The 21152-nt window shown below is 39.1% G+C and overlaps 1 protein-coding gene and 1 pseudogene across 4 annotated transcripts in view; one reads left to right on the plus strand and one right to left on the minus strand.

The window, feature by feature from the left end:
* Positions 1–371: 371 nt before the first annotated feature.
* On the minus strand, positions 372–2046 carry LOC115500100 (annotated as a pseudogene).
* A 3437-nt stretch (positions 2047–5483) lies between these two features.
* ZCCHC7 (zinc finger CCHC-type containing 7) overlaps positions 5484–21152 on the plus strand; it is a 255900-nt gene continuing 240231 nt past the window's right edge. The window contains exons 1-3 of one of the 4 annotated variants that reach the window (XM_030294440.2): positions 8921–8937; positions 10083–10174; positions 10417–11047. In XM_030294440.2, coding sequence (XP_030150300.1) covers positions 10438–11047 — 610 coding nt within the window. In that variant the 5' untranslated portion in view covers positions 8921–8937; positions 10083–10174; positions 10417–10437. The other 3 variants (XM_030294442.1, XM_030294439.1, XM_030294441.2) reach the window with 3 other exon arrangements.

A 21152-nucleotide genomic window follows, 5' to 3' on the forward strand; every position in this document is an offset into this window, starting at 1 on the left:
TCAGCACAGAGCCTGTCACGGAGTTCGAACTCATGAACCGTGAGATCATGACCTGAGCTGAAGTCAGACGCTTAACCGACTGAGCCACTCAGGCACCCCTCAATGTGTCCTTGTTTATTTTATTCCTCATTTTTCTATTTCTTTTTGGTCGTCAAATGATCCTTTGAAATATTTTCCTTTGTGAGGCGCCTGGGTGGCTCAGTCGGTCGGGCATCCGACTTTGGCTCAGGACATGCTCTCTCGGTCCGTGAGTTCGAGCCCCGCATCAGGCTCTGTGCTGACAGCTCGGAGCCTGGAGCCTGTTTCGGATTCTGTGTCTCCCTCTCTTTCTGACCCTCCCCTGTTCATGCTCTGTCTCTCTATGTCTCAAAAGTAGATAAATGTTTAAGAAAATTAAAAAAGATATGTTTTCCGTTGTAGTTCTTAACTAGCTGGGCATTCCACTGCACTACTAGTGATGTCATCTGTGACGTCATGAGAGTGGCGGCCACCAACATTGCAGCCTACGGATTGGTCAGTCCCCAGGATCTCTTCAATAGTTCCAGAGAATTCTCTGGCTAAAGATCTGTGCCACATCTACTGGGCAATGTTTACAATCTCATCAAAAGTGATATTTTCACTGTGCTTAATGTGTTTCTGCTTCTTTCTGTTTCTTGGCAGTTTCTTGAGGGCTCTGATGATCAGGGCAGAGGCAGAAGATACCACTTCAATCTGGGTCTGTTCATTCTGAATGGTCAGTTTCACTGTAATCCTCAGACCCTTGCAGTCACTGGTTGCCTTGGTGATGTCATCACCAGTCTTTTTTGGAGATAGACCCAGGGGCCGATTTTTGGAGCCAATGCAGATGTGGTATCAACTTCCCCACTGGTGCACCTCAGGTATATAAATGACTTTGATCTTGTGGGGGTTGAACTTAGGTGGCATGATAGAGGTGGCTGGTGTCTGATAAGCCAGAATCGGGATGGCCTCCTCTGAGCCAAAAGCCACAAAGTATTTTATTCCTCATTAATGAATATTTATGCCGTTTCCATTTTTCTTATCACAATCTTTGTACATACACCTAAGGACATAGCTAATTTATAATTTTGATACTTCAGATAGCTTCCCTCAAAGGCTTTTCCAATTTGTATTCTCATCCACTGTGTATGAGATTGTTTGCATTTTTCTGATTATTAGTGATGCTGAACACCTCTTATCATTGTTCATGGCTGTTTGGATTTCTTTTGTGAATTGCCTGTTAGGATTCTTTGCCGTTAGAATGCTGGATTGATGTTTTTTTTTTTTTTTTTCTTACTGACCACTTATTTGGCGTCCCCCTCTGCAGAGGGAGGCTTTCTCCACTTCTAAACGCCCAGCTGCTCCCTCTGCTGCTGTCCCACAACATCGTTCATACTGCACGCAGGCCTTCATTTAGCGGATACTCCATACTAAACCCACTTATTCCACAAGTGTTCTTTGTGAGCCTACCGAGTGCTTGGCCTTGGGCTAGGTGCTGGGTGTAGAGATAGAGGTAGGTCATCATAGTCTCCGCCTCAAAGAGTTTAGTTCTGAAAGGCAGCTTTGGGCATAGAAAAGAACATGGTTTTGGATTCAGACAAGACTTAGGTTTGAATCCCAGCTGTATGATTTACAGTAAGTCACCTGACCTTACCAAGTTGCAATTTCCATACCAGTGAAATGGGCTAACACCTCCCTCACAGAGTCATTTCGAGAATGGGAGAGAGGATAATATATTTGGAGTGACAAGCAAGGTCCTCTTACATAGTAGGCTCTCAGTGAATGAATAATAATAAATACAAAAGCAACTGTTAAGTGAGTGGCCAAAATGATTAGTTAGTTCTCAGGGGTACTAGATATTACTGATAAACTGGAACCAAAGAAAAAAGGCAGCTCCTCCCTCTGCAATGGAAGAGTAAAGACAGTAACATGCGACACTCACCCGGACCCTGCTACAGTACATCCCCCATCTTGTCTGCTCTGCAGCAGATTTCTGCTTTGTCCTGGACCCTCGTCCCAATTCAGCTGCTCACTGTTGATGTAGTACTGCCACCGTCTTGGGGGGAAAACAGGTGCTTCCTTCCTCAAATAAGTGGGCTGTCTAGAACATTCTCTGTAAGAGAGACTTCAGGGTATTTTGCATATTGCTACCCATGATTTCAAGAAGTGTGGACTAGAGACTGCAGGAGGTGGAAACAGAACTACTGTGTGTGTGATTTGGGGAAAGACTCAGAGACCCAGATTATAGACACAGCTCTGCCTCTGCTAGGTTGCTAGGTGACTCTTGGCATGTCTCTTCCTTTCTTGGCTTCAGTTTTCCCATTACTGTAATAGGAGACCAGATCTCTCAGTTTCTAAAAGCCATCTAAATGAGAACTCACCATGTCAAGGCAAGTGTGTATATATACACTACTCTCCTCATCTACAAATCTCTGTATCCTTGGGACCCCTGCAGCTCTTTATGCCCGTCTTAATGTCATAGAGCATTACACTGCATCCCACTTATCTGGGGACATGACAAGGTTTCCCCACTGATCTGACAGCTGGTGAATCCACATCTAGTTCTTAGTTTGCCTTCATTTCTTTTTTTTTTTTTATTTTTTTTTAATGTTTATTTACTTTTGAGACAGAGAGAGACAGAGCTTCAGCGAGGGAGGGACAGAGAGGGAGACACAGAATCCGAAGTAGGCTCCAGGCTCTGAGCTGTCAGCACAGAGCCTGACGCGGGGCTCGAACTCGTGAACCACGAGATCATGACCTGAGCTGAAGTTGGCCGCTTAACTGACTGAGCCAACCAGGCGCCCCTGCCTTCATTTCTTTAACACCTTTAATGAGTGCTCGCGGTCTGCTAAGTACCATGTTAGCTTGTGAAGATATAAAGATAAAATGTCAAAGCTTCTGCCTTGAGAGAGTCCACAATCCAGCTGGGAGACAACTGTAAGGCAAACACAGTATAATTGACTTGATGGAGATTTGTCCAAATTGTAGGGAAGCCTAAGGGAAGGAATGCCTATTCTGTCTGGCTGACTCAGGCCTTCTTCCTGAAGACCCAGGGCTTGAGTGCAGTAGGGTATGGTAGGGGTGTATTTAAAAGACAAAGAGAAGGACTTTATAGGCACTGGGAATGCCTTTTGCAAAGGCACAGGTATAGGAGAGCATAGTGTCTTCTGGTGATTGCTCAGGATTTAGCATGGTGGTCAACAGGGAGGCAGATGTCAGCTCATGAAGTGCCATCCAGAGGACTACAGGTCTTATGAAATAACCTAAAAGGGGGTATCTAAAGCATTTTGACTAATGGTAAGTAGTAAATCTTTGTTGAATGCTTGAGTAATAGTAGGATGGGGCATGGTCACTCAGTGCATTTCCTAACCTTGTGGCCCTGGGCAAGTTGCTCAACCTCTCTGAATGTTTCCTGTTTTGTGAAATGGGAATGAAGAATCAACCTCAAGGGAAGCCTGGCTTGCTCACTTGGTAGACTGTGCAAAGCTTGATCTTTGGGTTGTGAGTTTGAGCCCCACATTGGGTGTACCGATTACTTAAAATAAAAATAAAAATCAACCTCAAAAGGTTGTTAAAACTTATTTATAATTTTTTAATTAGATGGTTATTTATTTTGAGAGAGAGAGAGAGAGAGTGCATGCAAGTAGGAGAGAGGCAGAGAATCCTAAGCAGGCTCCTTGATGTCAGTGCAGAGCCCTATACAGGGCTTGATCTCAGGAACTGTGAGATCATGACCTGAGCTGAAATCAAAAGTGGGATGCTTAACTGACTGAGCCACCCAAGCATCCCAAAATGTTGTTAGAATTTAAAACGGTGTACTGCGGATTCTTTGCTATGGATTCTCTCTGCTCTTCCCCCACTCGCATGCTCACTCATGCTCTCTCTCAAAATAAAAAAATCAAAACTTCAAAAAAGCTTTTATAATTTAAAAGGGTTTAGGGGCGCCTGGGTGGCTGTCAGTTAAGCCTCCGACTTCAGCTTAGGTCATGATCTCCCGGTTTGTGGGTTCTAGCCCCACCTTGGGCTCTGTGCTGACAGCTGAGCCCAAGCCTGCTTCAGATTCTGCCTCCCTCTCTCTCTGCCCCTCCCCTGCTCGAGCTCTGTCTCTCAAAAATAAACATTAAACATTCTTTTAAAAGGGTTTATACATAATACACTTATAGATTAAGCCTGGCACTTGACAAAAGCTTAACACTTTATTTTTTTAGAGATAACTTCTGTTCTACACCATACACATTACCTAAACAATTTAGTAATCTCTGTGATCCACTTCTAAGCCTTTTTTCTGCTTTGCAAAATGGTTCCTCCAAGTTTACCTTTTCATTGTAACCTGTCCTCCTTCCTAGCATTTACCATGTTAATTTAATTTCTAATTATTTTCCTGATCACACTCTTAGACTACACCCAAATTGTATTGTTTTCCCAGCTAGACTCAGCTCTAGGAGACCAGAGACTTAATTTTTTTTTTTTTTTTTAACCACTACATCCACAGTTGCTAACACTGCTTCTTAACAGATGCTCAAAAAATGTTGGGAAGAAGTACCAATGTCAAGCTTATCTTTCAGGACTGTTGCCCGAGACCAACCTATACAGTGCTTTGCCATTGTGTAAAGTTGTACAGATGGGTTTTTTATTGCTAAGTATTAAAGTAAGGTGTGAGAAGAGGAACAGAAGACAGAGGCTTCCAACACAATCTTGTAGCCTCTGAAGGCTTCCAAAGGACGAGTATGAACTTCAATCTTTATCAAGAATGCAGCTCTTCGTGAGCGCCTGGCCGGCTCAGTCCGTAGAGATGTTGACTCTTGAGTTGAAGACCAACGTTGAGCGTAGAGCTAAAAAAAAAAAAAAAAAAGGCATGTCTTCAAGACTCACAAAGAGTTAAATCTGTTGCCCCGAATTCTAGGAGAAAGCCAGAATCATCCCAATACTAACTAAATTCAACTTCAAACTAGAGGTGGAAGGGACCTGCCTAAGATCACCTAGCGCTAAGGCCAAGCTCTTTCAAAGAAGGTTCTCTTTCGTCGAGGTCCCGCTGTACGCTGGGGAACCGGCCTCCAGAACCCGTCCTCCCTACCCTAACCCACTTGGGTCTCAGCTCACCTCCTACGCCACGTGGCACAAAGAGGGTTCCCCGGAGGTCAAGACAGCAGGAGGCGGAGCCCGTCCGGAAACCCGCCCAGGGGCATCATGGGAGATGTAGTTTTCCTCGCCGGCACAGAAAGGGTGCGAGGTCTTCCCTGATTTTGCCTACTAAGTAGCATCCCCTGCGTGCAAGTCTTTAAAGCCAAGTGTTACCCCATTATAGATGTAGCCTAGGTATCTTTGAAAGAAGTCACGAAGGGGAAGGGGCAAAGCAAAGAAGGCAACTCAACAGATTATCAGCAGGGAAATGAAGGGGTTAACAGTTATTACGCATGCGCACAGAGGGCTCGCCGGGTAGGCGGGGACGGAAGACAACTCCCGGGAGCTGTGTTTTCCCCGGAAGTGCCTTCCCTCCTCCCGGGTCCGCGCGGACGCGGTTTCCTTACCTCATTTGGCCTCGCCCCTCCCCATCCCTCTACGCGCTTTGGTTCCTGGTTGGTGCTTCCTGGTCGCAGCCGCGGCAGTGAGTATGTGTGTGACGGACCCCCAGCCGCCCGCGGCCGGGGGACCCCTGCCCGCCCTCCGCCTCTCTCGCAGGGCTGTGGAATTAGCTCGTGTCCCCTCCCCGGCCTCCGCGCCCCCAGTCTGTCCCTACTCGTGGCAGGGTTCAGCTCGTGGCCCCTCAGTCGTGTTCTGCCTCTTGCGGCTCGGCTGACCGGCTGGGGTGTTCGCTTCTCCCTACTCGGCCAGGGGCGAGGTCGTGGTTCAAAAAACGCTGGGCACCCATGGCCTTGGTGTGGGTGGCGTTTCTACCCCATGCCTTTTATCCTCCCCCAGTTCCCGGTTTTTTTTTTTTGTTTTTTGTTTTTTGTTTTTTGTTTTTTTTAGGGAAGCCGGTCAGTCAGTTAAACGCGGAGGTCCTGCCTCACTGAGGGAGCCTGGCCTGTGGGGGACCGAATAGCCCAACTCCAGTCTCTGCTGTCAGAAGCAACAGCTACAACTGTGGGGTCAGAAAATTTTAGGGGGTTGTGCTACTTGCCCTATGTAAAACAGGGAGATTTGGACTGTGTGCACCAAGATTTGCTATATCCCTCACATCCTGTGAGCCCGCAGTTAACTTCCAACTTTAAAAGCTGCAGGTGCAGTGGGAGAAGTGGCTGGGAATCAGCAGGCCTCGGTTCTAGTCGTGGCTCCACCACTGAATCGCTGGTGACTCTAGGAATCTCATGTTTAGGCTGAATTTACCTCCGTTTCACATTACAGGGTCCAGTGAGGAGATCTTTAGGCTCAATGAATAAATAAGCTTCTCAGAGAGCCCGTTTCTGTATACATAAAATGAGAGCGTGCAAGTTAGTGACTGTCCATTCCAAAGCTCTTGACTTTGTGTTTCGAATACTTTCGCTGTAACATACAAAGACTCTGAAATGGGCTGTGTGTATATTTCCCCCTTTGGGGGACAGTTCAGTATTGTTGTTTTCCAGAATCTGAGGGTAGGGGATGAACTGAGGAAGACCTGGAAGTGAGGATTATAAAGTGGCTACAAGAGTAAGGTGCTGTGTAGTAAAAGGAAGAAGGTTTGAGAGAAAGGTGAAGGAAGTGTTTTGAGATAGGATTAGTTATCATAAAAAGACTATGTATACCAAGAACAGCTAGACTTGTCTGAATAAATTTAGCATAACTTTCTCCCACCAATATCTTGTATTGTCTCCTTTTTTTTTTTTTGTGAGTGTCGTTTCACATATTTGAATTCTCTACCCTAGTCAGATTTGCTTCAGAGTGAAAATTATATTTGAAGAATAGGCAGAGATTTTCATTCTAGACTGAACTTAATAGTGTTTCAAATCTGTCACTGTCAGGATAGCTAGCAGAGTATATAAATAGAGTATGTCAGAAATTTTAAGTTGAAAATCAACTATGTCTATTAATCACTTTCCAGTGAACATTGGACTTAAGGAGTAATCTGTGATTTGAATGTTGAAATGGATACCTGTGTCATCAAGAAGAAACATTTAGGCTAAAAGTTCTTTGAAAGGAAATAAGAGCAAAAGGTCTGGAATGACCAGCTGGTAGACTGTTAGAGCAGAAAAGTATTGGCCTCAAAAATAGTATAGTAAAATATAAAAGCTTAAAATAAGACTTAAGTTGTGTAGTTTAAAAATTTTTAGTGAATGAAAACTACTCCCACTTTTGAATGGTGAGAGTCTTTGCAGTGATTCTCTATGCCTGTTTTTTATTTGTTAAACCATTTTAATTTTATGAATAAATTTTATTCTCAAACTGGGTGTTTTAGGTTTTAAGAACCATCTTCTTTGGTCATGGGATTGCTGTACTCTTGAGTACCAACTTGCAAGGTTCTTGGATGGTAAAGTGATAATAAATTCACATGTATGCTTTTCCTTCCAATTAAAATGCCTCTTTCATAGTTTTTATACTCCACTGGGAAGTGAAATGGATATTTTTGAGATAAACTTAGGTGTTAGAACCAATCCAAATATAGCTTTGAAGGAAGCTTTTTAAAAAAAATTTTTATTTGAAATTATTTTGGAAAAGTGAAAAAAAAAAGTCTTAGTGAACACTTGGCTAAGAGGGAAATGTGAATCTGTCCCACCTATGTTCTTAATCAGCTGCATAACCTTGGATAGGCTTCCTTATCTCTTTGGGCTTTAATTTCCTTATGTGTAAGTTGAGGAGGTTGTGTGAGATAATCAGGAAGGTCTCTTTGAGGCTTAAAATTTTGTGGCTCTCATAGGGACCTTATGTTATCTAGTTAAGTATGCTTGAGATCGTATATAATGATTAAAAGCTGAGAAAGTCTTCTAGTTCAAGATGTGTGTGTGTGTATTTGTTTATTTATTTCATATTTGTCCTGCGAGTGTATACTTAAAAAAAATTAAATGCATTTGAATGTGATTAAAGTAGTACATAAACATAAACCAAAATAGCCTCGGGCAAACCTTAACCCTGGCATACATAAGCTACATAAAGAGCAGAGCAAGTTATGCTGAGCACAATTTTCAAGTACAGAAGATACAAAATCCTCTTAAAGGCCATAGGGGCTAAATTGTTAAATTCATTTTTCTACATTTCAAGGAAAGAGATAAACCCCTAGACCCAAGGAAGTCAGTTTTTATTATATTTCTGTAGTTTATTTTTGGCATACATTCACAGGTGTGCCCGTGGCTCTTTTCTTAATCCCTTTCCTTTGGGATGGTTCCAAGAGTAGTACAAATTTGTAACTCTGTAATTTAGCTCTTTTAATTTTTTCTGTGCTGCACTGGAATTATGTTATTTATGTTTTATCAGTATGGATCCAGTGAGGATTTTGAAGGAAGCATAATTCCTTTGACTTCTTTCAGAATTAATTTACCTATTAAATAAAAAGGAAAGAATTCATCTTTTATTTGAATTGCTCTGAGGCTAACATTTCAATATAAACTGATAAATGCTATGAGCATTATTATTCAGACAGCCACATTTAACTTGTATGACAACAACAGCATAGCAACCTGAAGGACAGTGTAAGAATGGAACAGGTGTATCGTAACTTTTAGAAGAAAAAGGCATTTAAAAGTTGGTTTCTTCCCCCCACCCCCACCTTTATTGAGGTATAATTAACAAATAGCATCGTGTAAGTTTAAGGTGTACGATATCATGATCTGTTGTATGAAATAACTACCACATTGAGATTAATTAACACAGCCATCACCTCACATACTGTCTTCCATTTTTTTCCACCAGTGAGAACATTTTAAGATCTACTCTTAGCAGATTTCAAGAATACAATACTGTATTGTTAGCTCAGAAGTTACCATTTTTACTCCCAGCTTTGTTGAGGTATAACTGAACATATAACATTGTGTAAGTTTAAGGTGTATGACACGGTTTCTTTATTTCTGTGAACAGAGAAACTCCAGTGTAAGGAGTGCATTTTTGGCTTTTGTTCATTTGCTTCTTGGAGTCAGCTGGTTATATTACCAAAACTACCATCAGAACACTGACATTTGGGGCTGAAAATTGGTAAACTAAAAACAGCTGGTCTTTCTGAATTGCATTTGTATAGCTAAAAAGGACGTGGAAAGAGTAAATTTTCATTGTATTGTTCTTTAGGCTATCCCTGATTTTTGGAAAAAACCTGAGTTATTTTTCCAGAGCTCTCATTTGGATCAGTATTCCATCAGTACCTCATTGAAACATCTGTGTAGATTTTGGGTTGATATGAGAATAGTTGGAATAGTTGGAGACAACTGTGAACTTTGTCCCACCATAATTTCCATATTTTAGGCCCATACTAGATTTATTAGTACTGAAGAGCAAATGCCAGATAATATTATTCTTTTATTTATTTATCCGTTAATTCAACAGACATTTATGCAGGTCCTGCCAAATCCCAGTTACTCTGCTTGGCTTGGGGGATCCAGCGTTTAACAAAGTGCATATAGTTTCTGCTCTCCTGGGCTATGTCGTCTGTTTTTGTGGGAGATTTACATTGAATTAGTAATTAGAACTGTGGTGAGTGTTTTGAAATGTAAAGTGCTATGGAAGCCTATAAAAGGGACACTTAATTTAGTCTGGTGGGTCAAGGGAAGCTTCTCAGAAAAGTGATGTTTAAGCTGAGTGGAAGGTGAATAAGATTTAATATGCCACAGTAGGAAAATAAAGTGCTCCTGTAGCTAGGAGTTTGCCTCAGTTTTAGGTGTGTGTGTTTCACACACATCTTTATTGCTAGTACAAAAGTAAACCATGGCTTATCACGTATTTTTATGTATTCTTTTAGTCAAGTTAAGGTCATGAGATTAATTTTTTGATTGAAAATAAAAATCTGCACTAAAACAGTAAATATGATTGTTTCCTGTAGTGGATTTTCATTAAAGTTGAAGTGATATTTCTATGTGAGAATGCATATCTGAAAAGATGAGAGGAAGAGCCAGAACCAGGGAAGAGATGAAAAATGGATGGACTAGTGAGAATGACTTAAAACATTCTTGTGATTTTTAACATTTTAGGGGAAAAAAATGTTTGGTGTCTGAAGCAGTGGATGTCAACCTAGTTTTTCTTTCTGTCACACCTGCAAAATATTGTGTTTCCACTAATAGCTGTAAGTCAATTTGTTGGTAGTAATTTTCATTTGGGAGGGGTGGGCATTGTTAAGAGTAGGTCATAACAGGATTTGGAAATCCTTGAAAAAAAGGTACTCTAAGAGGAAAAGGTATTTTAATATGTCACTGAGAACAGTGATGGCTTTCACAGAAGTTAGCTCTAAGGTGATATTGTTATGCACTAAACAGGCATGATCTGAGCTTTTAAAATACATTCTTTGTATGGTTTTCTCTTTTACAGCATCAAGATTACTGACTTTCCATGATGTTTGGTGGTTATGAGACTATAGAAGCATACGAAGATGACCTTTATCGTGAAGAGTCCTCTAGTGAACTGAGTGTTGATAGTGAGGTGGAATTTCAGCTCTACAGCCAAGTTCATTATGCCCAAGATCTTGATAGTGTCATTAAAGAGGAAGAACATGAAGAGGAGAACTCTGGGAATTCTGAATCATCCATTAGTAAACCAAATCAGAAGAACTTAATTATCCTTTCGGATAGTGAGGTCATCCAGCTATCAGATGGGTCAGAGGTCATCACTTTGTCTGATGAAGATAGTATTTACAGATGCAAAAGAAAGAATTTTAGAGTCCAAGCAAAAGAAAAAACACAAGGTCCTCCTGCATCTTTTCATTCTAATAAGTTGACTGATAAGAAATGCAAGAGGAATATTGAGAAGCCTAAATCTGAAGAGCTATCGGGTACAGTCCGAGAGGTCATGATTATAGAGGTCAGTTCAAGTGAAGAGGAAGAGAGCACCATTTCAGAAAGTGATAACGTGGAGAACTGGATGCTGCTGGGATGTGAAGTTGATGATAAAGATGATGATATCCTTCTCAATCTTGTGGGATGTGAAAACTCTGTAAATGAAGGTTAGTATCATGTTGGCCATTTTGAAAAGTAGTACCATCTTTAATAAGGAAGACTGCTTTTCCTAGACAAAAGACCAATAGGGTCTGCTCCATTTAATTCCTCACCTTTCAGTCTTGTTTTTTGGCTTGTTTCTCATGAGACTCTTACCAGTGGCTGCTCTAATAGTGGTCTGTCTGAACATCAGAAAGAGTATGTCAGAATATCAAAGACACTCTGCTTCTACTGTAAGCAAATTCATAGCTGCTTCTTCCTGTTTGGCTAGAGCCAGTTCTGGACCTGAAATCTTAGTCCCCCTCTCTCTCTACTTGGTATCACAGGTGAGTACTCCATCCATCTCTGACATTGGTCCTGTGTTCTCATTTGGCCAACTCTGTTGGGACTGCCTCTTCCTAAGTGATTTGCTTACCTAGGCATTAGCCAGGTAGCAAGCATGGGGAATGCTTGATACACAGAGGATATGGAATTAGTATTGAGATTTTAGGAACTCTATAGTCACTAAGATAGACTCTGAAAAGCCGTAAGTCTACAGTAGATTATAGGAGAAACCACATCACCAAAGATTGAAATTTTGGTGTGAGCTTTGTCTTCTCTGTCATATATTGCATCTAATCTTGATGCTTATTCCTTTAAAAAGTCCCCTTTGTTTCTCTCCCTGTATGCCTAATGCTAGACTCTTGCAGTGAGTGATTTCCTAAATGATCTTTTATATCTTCCCTGCACACTGTTGTTAAACTAGGAGTCTTGAAAGGCCCTTTTGCTCATGGTACTTTACTTTGCTCCAAAACCTTTAATAGTACCCACTTGTTCTCAGAGGAAATGACGGCATTGAATGTAGGTCATGCTTTGGAGCCCCAGTACTTGACCTCTTTTTATTTATTTATTTATTTATATTTTTATTTTTAAATTTTTTAAGAGAGAGCACAAGTGGGCGAGAAGGGGCAGAGGGAGAGAGAGAGAGAGAGAGAGAGAGAGAGAATATCTTAAACAGGGTTCTTGCTCAGTGTGGAGCCTGATGTGGGGCTCAGTCCCACAGCCCTGGGATCATGACCTGAGCCGAAATCAAGAGTCAGACACTCAACTGACTGAGCCACCCAGGTTTTGTTTTTTTTTTTTTTTTTTTTTTTTAAGGAGACAAACTGTAGGTTTCCAGGCCATAGGATTTCCTAACTACTTAAATTTGCCCTTGTGGGAAAGCAGCCACAATACCTAAAAAAACAGGATGGCTATTCCAACAAAATCTTATTTGTAAAAATAGGTAGTTGGCTTAGTCTATAACAGGCCAGCCCTTAGAAGTTGACAGCAAAAGGAAGAAATAGAGTAGCAGCTAGAACATGGAGTAGAATCAAGTAAAGTTTTATCAGAATAAGATCTGAAAATGTTTTTAGGTAGAAGGGAAAAAACTTTTGAAGGAGAGATTAAACCTGTTTGATGGATTGAGGTAGTGGGGACCAAGGAAGAGATGGGATCAGGTGTGTATGTCTGAATTAGCCTTAGAAGGGAAGAGGCACACCAGTAACTTCTAAAGTATCAAATATAGAAGTAGTGAAAAAAAATACATTCAGATGGATGGCAGATGAGGGGATATATGAGCATGTGTTTGATTTTCTTGAGAAAATGAAAGGAGAATTGGGAGTGGAAGTGGGCAGGGAGTACCTAGGAGCTTTGAGTGCGGAAAGCATGTTTAAGTGCTGTGGGAGATTCTCTTAGGCGGTGGTTCCCAGTATTTTGAAGATGACAGCCTTTTTAACTTCACAACGGTTTGTGAAACCCTCCCCCCACATCACTGTAGTTATGTTTATAGTGCTTGTTAGTTGAGAAAATGCGTATTAGCAAAAAGCTGCTGTTTTAGTACTTTCTCACATGACGTTGTATTTTATTAACCCCAGTATCTGCACATTGGAAAAATGTTAATACATATAGGTGTATATTTCTTTATATAATGCATGCCTCTGGGTATCCATTGTGATAGCTAATTGTGCAGCTCCCCGGGAGTCTGAAGCTTATAGTTGGGAAATCATTGTGCTGATAAATCAATAAGCGAATAAAAGGATTACTTAGGAGTAGTATTCAATTAAAATTGAAACAATATGAACTTGCAGTGAACTCACTTTGAAGGATTTCATAACTTTTTCCAGTAATACTTGGCAGCCTGGAGCAAGATTATGGAAACCAAATGATCCAGGGTTAGGTGTACGATGGGTCAAAAGCATTTAGCCTGTTCTTTCTTCAACCCTGACATTGCACCTGGTTTCATCAAACACTAATGTGTTGATAATGATCAGCCACTTTTCTTGAACTCAGGTTGTCCACCTTGCTGATTTTTCCATTTGGCTATCTTATCGTCATTTCAGACTTAACGTACTGAAAAGTTTGATAAATTGAAAGGGTTATTTTTCCACAGAAAGAGGAGCAGGTTAACTGGGAAGTGATTAGCAGTTCTCATTTTGCCCTGAGAACTAAGGTTTTTCAGGACAAAATGAAAGAGGTTAATGAGGGGTAGTGAGAATGGGGGTATAGGGTAGCCATATGGAGTGTGAGCCATATGGAAGTGAAGATTCTAGAAGAAAGGGAATGATAGATTTAGTCAGGTATGTTTTACAGGAGAGAAGAAACGAAGGAATATAAAGAGATCTCTGCCAAACAATTTTAGTGTTTTCTGTTATTAGCAGATGATAAGAAGCATGGCTGTTACTGCATTTTTGGAGGAGGGGACATTTGTGTTTATTATTAATTGTGGAATTAACATAACAAAATTAACTATTTTAAAGTGTTCAATTTAGTGGCATTTAGTATATTTACAATGTTATGGAACCATCATGTCTATCTAGTTCCAAAACATTTTTAGAACATTATGGATCTCTTTCTTCCCTCCTCTCCCTGATCCTGGCAACCACTAATCTGCTTTCTGTCTATGGATTTACCTATTCTGGGTATTTCATGTAAATAGAATCATCTAATTAATATGTGACTTTTGTGTCTGGCTTCTTTTACTTAGCATAATGTTTTAGAGGTTTATACGTATTGTAGCATGTATCATACTTCATTCCTTTTCAAGGCTGAATAATATTCCACTGTAGTGTTACACCACATTTTGTTTATCCGTTCATCGGTAGATAGACATTTGGGTTGTTTCCACCTTTTAGCTATTATGAATAGTGCTACTGTGAACATTCATGTGTAAGTATCATTTGAATACCTATTTTGGGTATTATTCTAGGCATGTACCTCAGAATAGAGTAGCAGAGATTCCTGTTTCACTTTTGAGGAACCACCAGACTGTTTTCCACAGTGGCTGCACCATTATACGCTCCCACCTGCATTGTGTGAGGGTTCCACTTAACTGCATTGCTTTTAACAATGATTTGTGATGTTGTGTATTTCTGTTGTGATGTGCTGGTTTACTCTGTTATTTCTTAGTTTTTTCTTCTAGTATTTTGTTTTTTATACTTTTTACTTATGTTGTCTTATGTTTTTCTAGAATGGCTTTTTTGGTATCACGTTTTTCTTGTATCTTTTCTTCTACTTACAATTTTTAAAGAAACTGATTCTTATAAGTGTGTATTCTCTTAAAGTTTAGTGTGTTTATGTGTATAAATTTATAGCACTTTTTCTGCAACATTAGTAGCATTACTAATGTTTGGTACAAGACCCAAGTAATTCCAAATACTGTACTTCTTGATTCCCTTTGACATTCATTAAGCATATATTCCTCTTATCCATGTTGAAATTTATCCCTTTGCTCCTAGGATGTCTTTTTTGTTCCAACCAAATTGAAACAAATTCTGCAATTCTGCAAATTAACTTGCTTGACTTTTATAAATTCTGACAAATATTCAAATGTATATCTCCTGTTTTATTTCCTTGATCTGCTAATGCCATAATCCTATTTCTTTTCAGTTAATAAACAATATATTCTGCACTGATGTTTATCTGAGTGCGTTGTTACTCTCTAATCATTATTATCCTGTTTGTGAATAGATCTGAATTCAGTTTATATAATAGTCTTTAGAGAGAAGATTTTTTTCATGTTGGTGGAAATTTGTAGAAATTCTGGCATACTTTTGAAATGATGATTATTAAACAGTAGCAGTAGCTATTTGGTGTGCTGCTCCCCCTTCTCTCCAAACCCCCAAACTATGGCATGTTTAATTTTACTTATAATGTTTATTTATTTTTGAGAGAGAGCGTGAGCGGGGGGAGGGGCAGAGAGAGAGAGGGAGACACAGAATCTGAAGCAGGCTCCAGGCTCTGAGCTGTCAGCACAGAGCCTGACCTGGGGCTTGAACCCATGAACTGTGAGATCATGACCTGAGCCAAAGTTGGATGCTTAGCCGACTGAGCCACTCAGGTACCCTAAACTATGGCATATTTAAAATATCACTATGAAAGAAGGGATTGCAGGCTCTTGAGGGCAGGTCTTTTCCATACTCAGAAGCCTCCTTACAATATTTATGGAGTACTTCTTGGATATATATTAGTTCTGTATATATTAGTTCTGTATAGCTAAATGATCAAATATTTATTGAGCATCTACTCTGTAGAATACATAGAGGGGATTTAAGATGATAAAAGACATAGTTTTAGCTTTAAGTGGCTTAGTGTTTCATTGAAGAGACAAAATTTATGTAATACATGTATTATAAAAAGAAGCTGACACTAAGAAGCTAAGTAATTTATGGAAGTGTCTCCTTAATAGAGGGAGTTAAGTCTCTTACAATCCTGATGGTAGATTAGTTGAAAACTTAACTACCTTAATAAAAATAGAATTAGTGAATTTGAGGTAGTGAATGAATGAAGGAATATATAAGTACATACATATTTCCCATTTACTATTGTTAAATTTGTAGTAATGAGTGCAGTGCCATTCTTGCTCTATGGAAACTTCAGACTGTCCCCCACTACTTCAGTTTTAGTGAAATGCTTACACATTTGTTTTGCTTTAATCCACAATCAGGCAGGGGCACCTGGGTGGCTCAGTCAGTTAAGTGTGTGACTTCGGCTCAGGTCATGATCTTGCAGCCCCATTTCGGGCTCTGTGCTGACAGCTCAGAGCCTGGAGCCTGCTTTTGATTATGTGTCTCCCTCTCTCTCTGCTCCTTACCCACTTGTGCTCTCTTTGTCTCTCTCAAAAATAAACATTAATAAAAAATTTAAAAATACACAATCAGGCAGGTAATACACAACTAGGAGGCCTTTTTTCCCCCTACTGTTCTTCCTCTGAATGTTGGATGTGTTTCTGATTTTCTGATTTGAAGTTCTTTTTTTTTTAACTTTTTTTTTAAGATTTTCTTTTCTTTTTATTTTTCCTTCTCTTTTTTTCACTTTTTAAAAATTGTTTAATTTTTTAAATTTAATTTTTTAAAATTTGCATCCAAATTAGTTAGCATATAGTGCAACAATAATTTCAGGAGTAGATTCCTTAAGCCCCTTACTCGTTTAGCCCATCCCCCCTCCCACAGTGCCTCCAGCAACCCTCAGTTTGTTCTCCATATTTATGAGTCTCTTCTGTTTTGTCCCCCTCCCTGTTTTTATATTATTTTTGTTTCTCTTCCCTTATGTTCATCTGTTTTGTCTTTTTAAAGTCCTCATATGAGTGAAGTCATATGATCTTTGTCTTTCTCTGACTAAATTTCACTTAGCATAATACCCTCCAGTTCCATCCACATAGTCGCAAATGGCAAGATTTCATTCTTTTGGATTGCCGAGTAGTACTCCATTGTATATACATACCACATCTTCTTTATCTAGCGATGGACATTTGGGCTTTTTCCATACTTTGGCTATTGTTGATAGTGCTGCTATAAACATGGGGGTGCATGTGTCCCTTTGAAACAGCACACCTGTATCCCTTGGATAAATACCTAGCAGTGCAATTGCTGGGTTGTAGGGTAGTTCTATTTTTAGTTTTTTGAGGAACCCCCATACTGTTTTCCAGAGTGGCTGCACCAGCTTGCATTTCCATTTAAGATTTTATTTTTAAGTAATCTCTGCACCCAACGTGAGGCTTGAACTCACAACTCTGAGATCAAGAGTCATATGGTGTCTCTACTGAGCCAGCCAGGGCCCCTGGTTTGAAGTTCTTGATTAGCTTCCTGAGGTCCCATTGAGGCCTTAGGGATGTAACACTTATGTAACGTGCTCAGCCTAGCCTTCCTCAGTACATGCAGTTTTATGATGAGGGCTTTGCTTATAATAAATTCATGCGAGATCATCGGCTTTCAGTGCTTGTTGTATCTGGCTTCCTGCTCTTTTTACTGAGGGATGTAGGAGTTTATTTCTAAGGTATAGGCTTCATTTCCTTCACTCTTTACTCTTTCCTAAGGATTTATATAACTGCCTGTTCTATCATTTGTTTTCCTTTTTGAAATTCTCACCCTTTACTTTCTTTCTCTTATTATCTCCAGTACTGTGACTTGCGATTCTCATATATTAGAAAGGTAGAGCTCCTGGTTGAAGAAAAGATGCGCCAAGGGAAATTAGCATGTTTCTTAATTTGTGAAGAGGATCTCAAGTTTGGGAAGGATTATTATGTAAGATAGCCAGATGATGGGGAGAGACAATAAGTGCTATAGGAATTATAGAGGCATAATCAGCCACTTATTTTCCTGCATAGAGAAGGGTTATTAATAGCGCTGGGAGTAATTAGTAACTTTTTGTTAGTTTTTTATTATAGAAAATTTGAAGTATATAAAAATAGAATGTTACAATGAACTCAGTGTCTCATAGCCTAACTTATGACTAGTCTTTTCTCAGTTATAACTGCATACTCCTGTATTATTTTGAAGCACATCATCGACCTATCATTTTGTTCATTCATATATATGTATATCTATATTTCTTTTTTTTTAAGCATTTATTTTTTGAGAGAGAGAGAGACAGAGCATGAGCAGGGGAGGGGCAGAGAGAAAGAGACACAGAATCTGAAGCAGGCTCCAGGCTCTGAGCTGTCAGCACAGAGCCCCATGCAGGGCTTGAACCCACGAACCATGAGATCATGACCTGAGCTGAAGTTGGACACTCAACCGACTGAGCCACCCAGGCGCTCATGTAATATTTTTCAATATGTATTTCTGAAAGGAAAAGTTTCTTAAGAAACATAATCTTATTATCACACCTAAACAAATTACCAGTAATTCTTTTATTATTAAATACCCAGTCAGCATTCAGATTTCCTTTCCTGGCTCTTAATTTTTTTTCTTACAATTTATTTGAATCAGATCCATTTATTATAATTGGTTGATAACTTAAGTGTCCTTTCTAGATTCCGCTTTTATTTCTTTATTCTCTTTTTTTTCCCCTTGTAACTTATTTGTTGTATTGGTTGTCCTCTAGAATTTTCTGTAGTCTGAATTTTATGGTATTGTTTAACATACTCCCCTGTGTCCCTGTGTTTCTTGATTAAATTCAGGTTTCTCTCCCTGTGGTTATGTTATCAACTAGATACATGGATAGGTTCATTTGTTTTATTTTGCTTTGGATATGTTTAATTTTTAGTTTTGCCGTTTATAAATTTAATTTGTTTTATAATTACAAAGATGCTTATAATATCCAGATTTAAGTCAATAAGACAAGGTAAAATATATTCAGAGATGTCTACCTTCTACTTTCTATCCAAGTCCTCACCCTGTTCTTGCCATTCCCCTTATGGGTAATTATTCAGAGAAAATTGATGGTATGTCCTTATATAAAAAAAAATGTAAGCAAATATGTGTATGTCTTTGAAATCTTTCTCCCCCTTCTTAAACATTAGCATACTATTCACAATTTGCTTTACCCTCCCCCCTCCCGTTGGCAATATAGCCTGGAGATCAGTCCATTGTAGAGTATATGTAAAGATAGTCCTCATTTCTAGGACTCTGGACTATTTTGGGTTGTCCACTACTCTGCACTACTGTGAGCTGGATACATTAGGCATGTAACATACTTTTTAGAAGTGAATGAATGGTAATTTAAAGTATTTGATGAATGAAATACTTTTGTAGTCTTAAAATGTATTTTAAACACATGTGTAACAATCTAGTTGCACTTTCACAAGCTTGCTTTATATTTATTCCTGGTCTTAATGTTTGTTTTTCATTTAGTAATTTTTAAAGATTAAGCAAAAAATTAGATTCGGATTTTAAAAAGAAATAACTTTTGAAGAATGAAGAATATAGTATTTTTAAGAGTTGAAGAAGCTGTATTAGTTCCTAGTATGTAATTGTTAGAGAATTTTATGTTAATATAGAGCTCATTCAATATGTACAACTTGACACATCGTTTCTTTAGTTTATCAACATTTGCCACATAGTGGGTATCTAGCAAATCTTAGTTGAATTTATTTATTTATTTTTTTAAACTTTTTAACGTTTATTCACTTTTGAGAAAGAGAGACAGAGCATGAGTAGGGGAGGGACAGAGAGAGAGGGAGACACAGAATCCAAAGCAGGCTGCAGGCTCTAAGCTATCAGCACAGAGCCCGATGTGGGGCTCGAACTCATGAACCGTGAGATCATGACCTGAGCTGAAGTCAACTGCTTAACCAACTGAGCCACCCAGGCGCCCCAAATCTTAGTTGAATTTAACTGAAGTTCTACCTTTGCATATAGAGTAGTGCTGTTTACATAGTAGTACTACATGAAGTTGAAGTGAAATTACAGCTTGATTAAAGTAAAATCATGGCTTTCAGTGACTTAGTACAGTAAGTCTTTTATATATATATTTATTTTTAAGTAAACTCTACCCTCAGCGTGGGGCTCAAACTCACGACCCTGAGATCAAGAGTCTCATGCTCTGTTGACTAAGCCAGCCAGGTGCCCCAATCTTGTAGTCGTTTTTGTGTCAGGTCCCTTTACTCCCCCAAAATATGCACATAAAAGTTTTGGTACCATTTCACAGGATGAAGAACTCATCTAGAGGTAATTGCTGAATCCCTGGCATTTATTAAGCACTCAACCAAGACTTGATAACTAATTAAAATTTGAGTAGAGTGGGTTACCTATTTGAATTTCAGTTTTCTGGATAAGTCATATTTTATTTTATCTGGGTCTGTACAAATGCTGTTTTTTTCTATCTGGATCATTTTCTACCTTGCCTGGCTGATACCTACTCATCCCTTGGGTGCCAGTTTAAAATTTAATTCTGAATGAGGTGACCTATAGGCCCTCAATTAGTGGTAGTTATTAGATCTGTTATAGCTCCTCAGTTGACTGGCTGTGACTTTGGGTAACTTAATTTCAATGTTGGTAAAATAATGATTTTGTTTCATTAAAGTTATAAAGCTAAAGTGAGACAATGAATAGACTAAATTAATGTAATAGGAAAATATTTTGAAAAAATTCTTCTAACTACAAGATCACTGTGGCAAGCATGGGCATATGGCTTCCACTTGGTATTTTGAATTCAAAGTTCTCCACTTTTTGTGGACCCAAGTTGCTTTTGAACATGTCTCTAGTATGGCACTTTCCTTAAATAAATTTTATTTGATTTGGTGACATTTTAGTTAAACTAAATCTGGAATCTTAAAATTTGTCCAGTAGTTACCTAGTGGATACTTACAATGTACAAGTTACTGTACCATTTGGGTGTTGAGATTCAAGAATTGCTATGTAGTCTCTGCCTTGAGAAGCCGTAAAATGCCTGATGATATGGAAAATTCACTGGAACACCAGAGTTAAATACATTTCTACAGATACAAGAGATGCTCCAGCATAGTAGAAGATCATTTCCAGATTCATGTAACAGATAAAAAACAATTACATTTATAGGCAAAGTATAAGACTGAATTGCAAAGTAGCCTTTTGAGCTGGGTCTTGAAGAATGGATAGGATAGGTTAAATGCAAGGGGGAAGAATAGACGCAGAAAACCCTCATAGAAACTTAAGACTGTATGGTACCCCAGATGCTAAATTAATGATTTAATATTTGGGTTGGTATGATTAAATATTTTAATAGCATGCCTTTTTAGTAGCTGTCTCAGCCTAAGTGAGAAAGGGTATTTGTGTTTCATATATGTTCTTCGTATGTGTCAGAATGCTTTTGGAAGATTTTTTTTTTTGGTCATTATTTTGTTCCACCTTTTCTGCTTGTTTATTACTTGTGTATCTTCTCCTTTCCCTTCAAAAA

This window comes from Lynx canadensis, chromosome D4 (assembly GCF_007474595.2).
Source record: "Lynx canadensis isolate LIC74 chromosome D4, mLynCan4.pri.v2, whole genome shotgun sequence".
In the NCBI taxonomy this organism is placed as follows: domain Eukaryota; kingdom Metazoa; phylum Chordata; class Mammalia; order Carnivora; family Felidae; genus Lynx; species Lynx canadensis.